The 10,337-nt window shown below is 42.1% G+C and overlaps 1 protein-coding gene across 1 annotated transcript; it reads left to right on the forward strand.

Annotated features, from left to right (window-relative positions):
- Nucleotides 1–500: 500 nt before the first annotated feature.
- On the forward strand, nt 501–4,379 carry LOC147463966 (phospholipase D alpha 1-like). Its single transcript, XM_086492080.1, has 3 exons — nt 501–705; nt 1,527–3,420; nt 3,779–4,379. The coding sequence occupies exons 1-3, from the start codon at nt 598–600 to the stop codon at nt 4,210–4,212; spliced, it is 2,436 nt and encodes an 811-aa protein (XP_086348206.1). The 5' UTR covers nt 501–597; the 3' UTR covers nt 4,213–4,379.
- The last annotated feature ends 5,958 nt before the right edge of the window (nt 4,380–10,337 follow it).

A 10,337-nucleotide genomic window follows, 5' to 3' on the forward strand; every position in this document is an offset into this window, starting at 1 on the left:
TACTTGTCATATATAATCGTGCAATATTATTCAGATTTTGGCATGGTTCCACCAATCTCACTCTCTCACACTCACACTCACACACACACACACACACACACACCATCATCATCTATCTATATAGATCGTTAGCTAGTGCTCTCATGACCATAGCCTGATATTCCCCTTTAGCTCTTACATCAATGCGTGCACCAAAAAACTAAATCTTAGACATGGATAAATTTTCTTTTTGGGGTATGACAAAGCTATATGCTGGTTTGCCAGGATGCGGGGAACCGGTGGGAAGCAGCTCTTAGGAAAACTCTGTTGTTTGCACATAAATTGAGGCAATGCCATAGATATTTTGAGCTGTTGTGGTGGGCCATGCCAGCAAAGTAGGACGTGCTGATGTGGCAAACAGACGGATTGACCGGAGAGGCCGTGTGGTGACGTGGCAAATCCGTGTATTACGTGGCGAGGCACAGGTGCAACAAATACACACTGGCCCAAGCACGACCTACACTACCCTTTACCCATTGTCTTCTCTCTGCTCCATCCCCTCAGCTACCATCACCCCCTTCGCCAAAACCCTAGTTTTTCCCTTCCCCGGAGCTCGCCATGGCTCTGCATTTGCTCCATGGGACTTTCCATATCACCGTCATGCAGGCCACCAACCTATCCGACGCTAGTCGTCACACTGGCGGTGCCCCCAAGTTCTTCCGCAAGGTTTTCCCTCTCATCTGTAGTTTACCTCTGCAGCTGAGGCTCTTTTGTTCTTTTTTTACTGCCATGCTCGTTCCTCCTTAAACGCTCAACTGTCGTTGCAAGCTTTCTGTTAAGTTTTTCTGTGTATTTCATATGTGGGGCCAATTTGATGTGTCCGCTCCTGATGTGGATACATTCCCCTCACATGTGATGGGCGTTTCTCATGTTGAGGAAGGAGGTTTTCAATACCTCATGGCTGTCAGTTGCAGGAATGTTCGGAGATTTGTGCCACGTTATGTCAGGTCCCTGCAGAAAGCGTTGCCTATCAGTGAAGAAGTTTCTGCTGTCCATTGTTCTTGCTGTGCTAGTAAAGTTTTGTAAGTATAGATGCGCACTGGATGTGGATATATACTTGATCCATGTAGAGAGCGCAACCAATCTGTAAAGAGGCTCCCATTAGTCCATTTTGTTGTAGCATTAGCAAGTGATAACTTGGGACATTCACATATGAAGGTCTGATCTGTTCAGATTTTACCAGATCTCACGGTCTTCACAGTTTTACTCAGCCTCTAGGTAGTCCTCCCTGGATTCAGTTTTATGTACTCCGCTCTGCATAAACTGAGACTTCTGGTGGCCATTTGGAGAGTCACGAGCCACTCGTTAGAAGTAGCAAAGGGTCCCCATTTCATAAAGGCCGCTGGAGTCGCTGTGTCAAGCTAATATGTCTTAAATTTGAAGTGCTTGGGGTGGTACAGTAGAGTAGTCGTGCTTCTGAAAAATATCAAAAGACTTGATGTATGAAAAAATCTTACAGCTTGTTACTCTTGTGACTTTGCTTGCAGCTCATTGAAAATGTGGAGGAAGCTCTTCATGTGGGAAAGGGCCAAAGCAAACTCTATGCATCAATTGAAATGGAATCGGCAAGAGTTGGCAGGACCCGTCTCATTGAAGATGAACCTGTCAATCCTTTGTGGAATGAGTCCTTCCACATTTATTGTGCATACAATGTTGCGAATATAGAGGTAATAATTAAGGATGACAACCCGGTGGGTGCATCTGTTATTGGGGAGGCTAAGATCCCTGTTGGCGATATTCTCTCTGGAGAGGAAATTGACCAATGGTTTGATCTCACCGATGATCATGGAGAGCTGTTGAAAGATGGAGGGAAAGTCCATTTGCGCATGCAGTACTTCGACATCTCAAACGATCCTTTTGTGGGAAAGGGTGTTAAAGATGGAAGATACCCTGGTGTACCATACACCTTTTTCAGACAATGGAATGGATGCAAGGTGACACTGTATCAGGATGCCCATGTGCCCAACAATTTTGAACCAAAAATATATCTCAGTAATGGCCAATTGTATCAGCAGCAGAGATGTTGGGAAGATATTTATAAAGCGATTGTTGGGGCAAAGCATTTAATTTACATCACTGGCTGGTCTGTGTATACACAGATAGAGCTGATTAGGGATACAGAGAGGCCTATTGAAGGCTCAGAGGGGGTGATGCTCGGAGATCTGTTGAAGAAAAAGGCTGAGGAAGGTGTTCGAGTAAACATGCTTGTGTGGGATGATAGGACCTCTGTCGGTGTTTTGAAGAAAGATGGTTTAATGGCAACCCATGATGAAGACACAGAAAATTTCTTCAGGGGAAGTGAGGTAAATTGTCATCTTTGCCCCAGAAACCCAGACAATGGCTTAAGTTTTGTGCAGGAAATTCAGATTGGCACTATGTTTACACACCATCAGAAGACCGTCATCGTAGATGCCCCATTACCTGGCTCTTCTAACGAAGATGAGAGGAGGATTGTTAGCTTTGTAGGAGGAATTGATCTTTGTGATGGTCGGTATGACACTCAGTTCCACTCTCTGTTTCGAACTTTGGATACAGTACATAAGGCAGATTTTCACCAGCCAAACTTCCCGGGTGCGAGCTTGAAGTTGGGAGGCCCTAGGGAACCCTGGCATGATATACACTCAAGGTTAGAGGGTCAAGCTGCATGGGATGTGCTTCACAATTTTGAGCAACGGTGGCAAAAGCAAGGGCCAGAGGGCAAATTGTTAACTTTGCAGGAGATTTCTGCAATTATCCCACCTTCGCCCGTCATGTACCCGAATGACCCTAATAGTTGGAATGTCCAAGTTTTCCGCTCAATTGATGGAGGGGCTGCCTATGGTTTTCCAGATAATCCTGAAGATGCTGCAAAGGCTGGTTTGGTGAGTGGGAAAGAGAGTGTCATTGATCGTAGTATACAAGATGCCTACATACATGCTATTAGAAGAGCCAAGAATTTTATTTATATTGAGAATCAATACTTTTTGGGAAGCTGTGCAAGCTGGGCAGAAGATAGGGATTCAGGTGCGTTGCACCTTATACCTATTGAGCTTGCTTTGAAAATTGCAAGCAAGATCGAAGCAGGGGAGCGTTTCAATGTGTATGTTGTTGTACCCATGTGGCCTGAAGGCACGCCAGAAAGTGGGTCAGTGCAAGCTATTTTGGATTGGATGCATAAGACTATGGAGATGATGTATAAAACCATTGCACAAGCCTTACAAGCCAAAGGGCTTTATGATGAGAGCCCCCGCGATTACCTCACGTTTTTCTGTCTTGGAAACCGTGAGAGGAGGCTAGGCGATGAGTACACACCTCCAGACACCCCAGAAGATGGCTCTGACTACAAGCTGGCCCAGGATAACAGGCGATTCATGATCTATGTGCATTCAAAGATGATGATAGGTATGTCTTCTGTCATTCTTCCCAGTCCTTTATTTGTGTGTTTATTTTTTCGGTTTGCCGAATCGATACGTCATAATGTTTATGAAAGATTTTGTGCTTGCCTCTGAAATTTTCTTTCAGTGACCATTAATGTGACGAGGGTTCTATGTAATCAAGGCAAAAGGCAGTATATGAAGAGATTTGTTGTGGTGCATATAATGTTTAGCGCGTTGTACAACCAAAGCATTCCTTCCGTCTCATTTAGCATCACAGCATTTAATGATTGAACCATGTCTGCTTTGGCATGCCATAGATGCATAGAATGACGAGGGTTTATTGTTTTCTCTACTCATACTTTATTTTGGTGTCCTCAATGCAGTTGATGATGAGTACATAATCTTGGGATCAGCTAACATCAACCAGAGGTCAATGGATGGAGGTAGAGACTCGGAGATAGCAATGGGGGCATTCCAGCCTTCCCATACAATGGTGTCCGAGGCACCATCACCAAAGGGGGATGTTCATGGGTTTCGGATGTCGCTGTGGTATGAGCACTTGGGCCGCCTGGACAATGCATTTCTGCAACCATGGAGCTTGGATTGCATACGTAAGGTGAACTCTGTAGCGGATGACCTTTGGGATAAATTTGTTGCGGACGAGCCTGTGGATTTACCAGGCCACCTCTTGACATTTCCTGTTGCTGTCTCCAACGAGGGAACCGTCACCGAACTGCCAGGTCGCAAGTGTTTCCCTGACACGAAGGCTGATATCCTCGGTGCAAAGGGTTCTCTCCCTCCTATCCTTACCACTTAAGAAGCTAGCTTGCTCCCTGCTATCACTCGTCCTTTTGACATTTTGCTCGTGCTCAGTCTTTTTCCTTTGGACAGCGTCTCTTCCCATGTTTGTACCCTTGTGTCAGGCAGATATATAACACTAACTTCTCTTGTGAAGTGAAAATGCACGGCTTTTTGTTTTCTGTAGATCTGTTTACATGGTGGCTTGTTTGTGTAGATGGCGTTGTACTTACAGTGCCATGCTTGTACTGTTCTTCTCTGCTTTCTTCTTTGGTGGAAAATCATATCTTTTTGTTTTTGAACATTTTCTGTTTCCAGATCCAGATCCAGATCCTTCTTATCAAACATTCTCCAAATCAACTCTGACTTGCAAAACTTCCTTCTGAGGATTCTTTATACCAGGTTTATTATATCAGAGGTTTTAATGGAGGGACTTTGAAGGTCATAACAGGACACAAATTTTTCTCCCTGAAGGGCATCCTTAGGTTTAGGACTTTCGGAAGAAAATGAAGGGTGGCCTTTCTGATTGATTCTGACAATGTGAGCGTACTGGTTTGGTAGATTTTGAGGAAATTAATCGTAAATCATAAGTGGAATGTCTGGAAAGTCTAAGGTAGAATTTCTGTGCCTCATCAGAAGATGTGGACTTCGTTTGATGTCAAAATATGTACCCTCTTTGATAAATCTATAATACGACTGGCTGATTTTTGTGCTCCTGGAGATCGTTTGCTAGTGCGTGCCTTCTGTAACACATGCTGGTGGCGTACCAACCTTGGCCTCTGTTTTTTAATGTTGGCAAAATTTTACAGGTGTCCAGATTCTTAATGGACCCGTCATTATCAACATCCTCGCCGACTTTGTTACTGTATGGCACGAGAGTACCCGTTGTTGCTTTAGACCAATCACAAATCCACATTTACATTATGATATAATCAAACAGCCAACTGTCTTCATCATTTGAAGAATTTGATAGTCCACATCATCCGTCTTTCGACGCTAGGGGTACTACTACTACCACCATTTGCAAACAATGTTCGGGAAAAATATTCATTTCTCCAAACATACGAAATTCCTTTGCTTGAATTTTGCCAAGAGGAAATTTTAGAAAATTACGTAAGTTTTTACACTATTTTTCTCTATTTTGGGGCAGAATTTCTCCTTTTCCCCTTGCCCTCAGTTGGCATTTTTGAAATTGAAAACGGCACGATATTAAGCTCCTTTTCCCCTTGCCCTCAGTTGGCATTTTTGAAATTGAAAACGGCACGATATTAAGCTGAGACACATTTTTCCTAAACACTTCGCAAATCATGATATTTTATATGAAAATATAATATACGCTCAAACAAAACATGGCAAATTAAATCGTCATACAGTGAAGTTTTTTACTTGCTCAGCCTAAGATGCTTTTCTCTTTTCTCGAGTCTAGAGTGAACCACTTGGCACAACAATAGCCTTTGATGAAAACTTGATCATATCTACTACGATGCTTTTTTAGCAGCGCTTGTAACAAAAAGATACGTGCTTCGATGCCGTAGCAGCACCTCCACCACAAGGATTTGCAGTGCACACTTATCATCTGAGTGATGGGCATGGATCCCCTCTGAGCGAAGCTGAGGTTTTGGAGCTGGTGACTATAGAAATTGAATTCGTACATGTTTGAAGAAAAACTATAGCTTTGTGCATATCAAGATTTTGATAATATTTCACGGGGTGAAGGGGTGTGGATCGGCCATCACGGGGCCTAGCGTTGTTCTACTCTGTGGCTCTCAGTAACAATCAGAAACAGGTTGATACGGGCACCATGATAATTCATGTTGGGAACTCGAAGCAAAATTGTGACCAAAGGTATATAAGCTAGTGAATCCAGTAATACTAGTGCAACATGAATAAACAAGGCTGTCACTAACTTGACGACGGCGGCACTGCCTGATCACACAGAGAGAGAGAGAGAGAGAGAGAGAGAGAGAGAGAGAGAGAGAGAGAGAGAGAGAGATAGAATTGCTTACAGAGAATTGCCTGAGACGAGAGCGACCGGGGAGAGTTTGCTGCTGCAGGCTTTTTAAAGTGCGTGCTATTTTTACTGCAACAAGCATGGCTCCAAAGAATAGCATCTTAAAATAGCTTCAAAAAGCCTAAAAGTTGTGTACAACATTTCATAGGCACCATGCCTATATCACTGCAGGCAGTGCCAACAAGACTAGCAATTTGTAGTTCTCATCGGCTCCTCTAACCAGGTCAATATTCATATTGTAATTGATGAGAGAGAGAGAGAGAGAGAGAGAGAGAGAGAGAGAGAGAGAGAGAGAGAGACTGTTCTTGTTGACGTTTCTGGTTGTGTGTGTGTGTTAATGTTTAGTGTCGTCTATTCATGGTTGATTGCTAGGCTATTCATGGTTGATTGGCCAACACCTTGACAAGCTCTGGCTGTCGAGCCTCCGTTGTTCGATGCTAGACCTCCCAAGCTCGAACAAATGAGGGAGTTTGTGAGAGCATTCAATCCATGACGTAGATTCTAAGAGCCGTTTTGCACGAGGAAGTCTCCTAGAGTCCGTTCACTTCTACTCCTCAATGCCTTGGATAAATCCTCTACACAAACTCATCGTGAACATCTTGTCACACACATTGCATCCGCGCTTACACACACTCTTTTGTGCTAACTAGGCTTGCTTGGTGGGCGTTGCTATAGAACATCTATATAATATAACAAGACATATGCAGATTGATATCAAGCATCTAGCACTGAAGTAAACAAGTGCAAAGTTCACGAGATCTGCATTTGCAATAGTGATGAGCGGACTAAATAAGACCTCTATGGGGACGTCGAACTCGACACACCCATTATCATGCGACCTTGCATAGCCGGAAAGCAGCATGTGAATGTTTTGTTTGGCCGATGCATGTTCGCAACATGGAGTTCTCTTTCCAAGGTCAAATTCAAGCATCGGCCGGTCCCATGAATAGAACCGTGCGATTGGAAAGACTTCTTGACGACAGACCCTACATATGATAGCATGCTACTGCATGGCCGATGAGTTGCATAATTGAGGAGAAGCTCTCCTTGGTCTACAAGGAGAGGGCGCACTGCACGTAAGGAACTGGCTACAACATAAGGCATGAGAAGATGGCCGAGCAGAGAGAGATAGAGAGCAATTTTAACAAGGAAAAATCCATCGAAAAGCACCCATAACTCTTTATGTAGCGAACCTTAGACATAGAATGTAAAATTAGATTTAAGATTGATCAATATGCCACATCTCTTATATTGGTTTTAATGCTTGTATTGTTTCTGGCAAGGAGGATATATATTCACAACACTGGACGTTTCAATTGCACAAGCGCGACTCCACCTCGACAACACTACAAGGTTCGTTATCTGTATCCAACACCCCATGACTATGCGTTTGCTTGGCGCAACACATAAACGCTACGGGGCAGGGCACGACTTCCGTTTCTTATAATTTTTGGAGAGACCGCAGTGCCAGCTCTCCACCATACTTTTGTATGGCACCTTTGCATGACGTGCACTGTATACTTCGCAGTTTCAGTGTGTGACATTTCATTGCAATACGATATGTTTAACTATTCACATTGCTTCTTTGTAGCTTGACTCAAAGAATGTCCTCCGGCTTGCACAATTGGATGACATTCGTACACGATTATCAAGTCGGTAGTGTAGTTCAATTTTTATAGTTTGTTTATGCTTTCTGTATTTTTGAGTTTGTCAAAGCTTCTTAAGTTTAGTTTAGCCACATGTTTTTTAATCACCAGTGCATGCTCAATTTCGATCCTTGTATCTATACATGCATTTCTTTTCTCACAATTTGGCAATTCAATCTATATATTGAAATAAAGGAAAATTGACTACGCTTGATTGAGAATCAGATGGGTGTCACAAAGACGGTTCCACGGTTTAGAGACTAAATGGTCAATATTACTAGGTTGAATGGTGCAATCTGCAAACAACTACCAAAGTAACCCTTTTCCTCGATTCAATTATTCTCTTTAGTATCCCTTTGTCATATATGGAGCACTATGGGACACAATAGTGCTCATGAAGTTCCAAGCTGAGCTATTATTGGTGCCTATCAATTGGTTCTATCCATTTCCTCATGTCACCACAACAAAACCCAAGGCGAGTGCAATCACAACCAACTAACCAACTAACCAAGTAACCAGTTGCGCTCCAAAATCTATCAGATTATGTACGGCAAAGGCCCACCAAGCAAGACTAGTTTTTGAAGGAAAACATCAAGGCAGGCTATTTTAAAACGGTGAAAAATAACAGTGATCTACATAATCCCAACAGAGAGGGTGGGATAATGACCTCTCTTTTCATTGCCTATCTCATTTTGCCTCACGCAAAAGTTGCTTGAATTTCATGCTTTTAGAAGCTTTCGCACAAGTGTCTCCAATCCATACTTTGCATCAAAGGGTTGACAAAATTGTTGAGAGAAATTTTACTAAGGCCAAAATCATATACCTGCATCATCCAAGATGATACATCGCAATAAGTTGGCATGATTTGCAACTCATACCACTTGAGGCATCATTGACAATCATGAACTAAAACATTCAATGACAACTTTGAAATAGCTTATAACAGTGGAGAATTGAATGAACAATCAACATTACAAGAACCTTAAAGAATAGGATGATGTGAAATGCTCACCAAGATTGAAATAGATATGTATAGGCATGTAAAATGAATACGTAAACATTTCACATTGCACAAGTAACGTTAGGCTACAATATCGGACATTTGATGCTATGAAAAAATTATAAATAATGAACTTGGACTGTAAATACCATCGCACGGTTACGATGTATCACATTTGACGCTAGAGGAAGACCAATCATTTATAATTAATTACCAGTTTGTAACTATTGTCTTCTATTTCATATGTCATTTGACGCTAGAGGAAGACCAATCATTTATAATTAATTACCAGTTTGTAATTATTGTCTTCTATTTCATATATTAAAGCCGTTGTATTGATGGCAACAATCATTAGTTTAAAATAATGACGAGTTTTTGAAATGCTGTCTTAACTCAAGATAATGATAATCTTTGGCTTGTTGAAGGACTATGTAGGGAGAGGAGGACGTGGGGTGGACCAAGTTCCGAATGATGATGAATTTTTTATTGAGGTGGTCTCAACTCAAGATAATGATCAAAAGATGATTTTGAGCATTTTCTCTTGGTTTTGTAAAAGGAAGCATGATAGCTGAGAGGGACAGTGATCATGAAGGATGGATTAGTGTGCCATTTGTGGCATCAACATGATTAGCGCGTGGTTAGCGTAGAGTTTGATTAGAGAGACAATTACAAAATAAAGTAGATGCAAAAATGACTTGATTAATGCACACCAAGTGAGTACAAGAGTGCCACTCAGGATTGCTAACTAAAAGGCTGACCTATAGGCTTATGACATGGAGGGGGTATTTACATGGTTTGAGGTGCAACAAAATCTTTGCACCCCAACAATGCTCCTCTTGTGGGTTTTGTTGCACAACAGGTAGTACCACTCTCAGAATTCTCCCCTCAAAATGCACAAGGGAAGGTACACCATTGCGTTCCCTATGATCATGGGTATAAGTACACAAACCTCCCCTTAAAACAAGTAGGGTTTGGAACACAAGAATCCCTCAAGCACGAGGTGGGATACACATAATTCTCCCCTACAATAAAATGAGGGTATGAGTCACAAAGGAGTGCTTTAGAGTATATCATTGATGTAAACAACCCCCAGATGTCCTTTGTCTTTGTTGTCGTTGTTGTCATCAGAGTCGTTGCAAGAAGCCATGTTGATTTTACCGTTTTCCTTGTCTTTGTAGTGATTGTTGTTGCTTAAAGTTAGTTGTGGTTTGATTAGATATCTGCAATGCTTAACAGAGTGGGTTGTTTGGCCACAATTCTTACAAGCGTTGATTTAATAGAAACCTTTAGATAGGTGGTTGTCCGTGCCAATCCATGTTTAGAAAAAAATTGGCTCCAAAAGTTTTCTCTAAGATAATTCAAGCATCAATGGCATTCGTGCAAGAATCCAAGAAGTGCCCATAGTTTTTATTTAGATATGGGAGAAGTATGCCTAGTGCTTGTTCATTTCATGTTTGATAATGTGCGTTTGAAGCTCGTGTTTGTGC

This window comes from Adiantum capillus-veneris, chromosome 2 (genome assembly GCF_014529385.1).
Source record: "Adiantum capillus-veneris isolate H3 chromosome 2, ASM1452938v2, whole genome shotgun sequence".
Classification (NCBI taxonomy): domain Eukaryota; kingdom Viridiplantae; phylum Streptophyta; class Polypodiopsida; order Polypodiales; family Pteridaceae; genus Adiantum; species Adiantum capillus-veneris.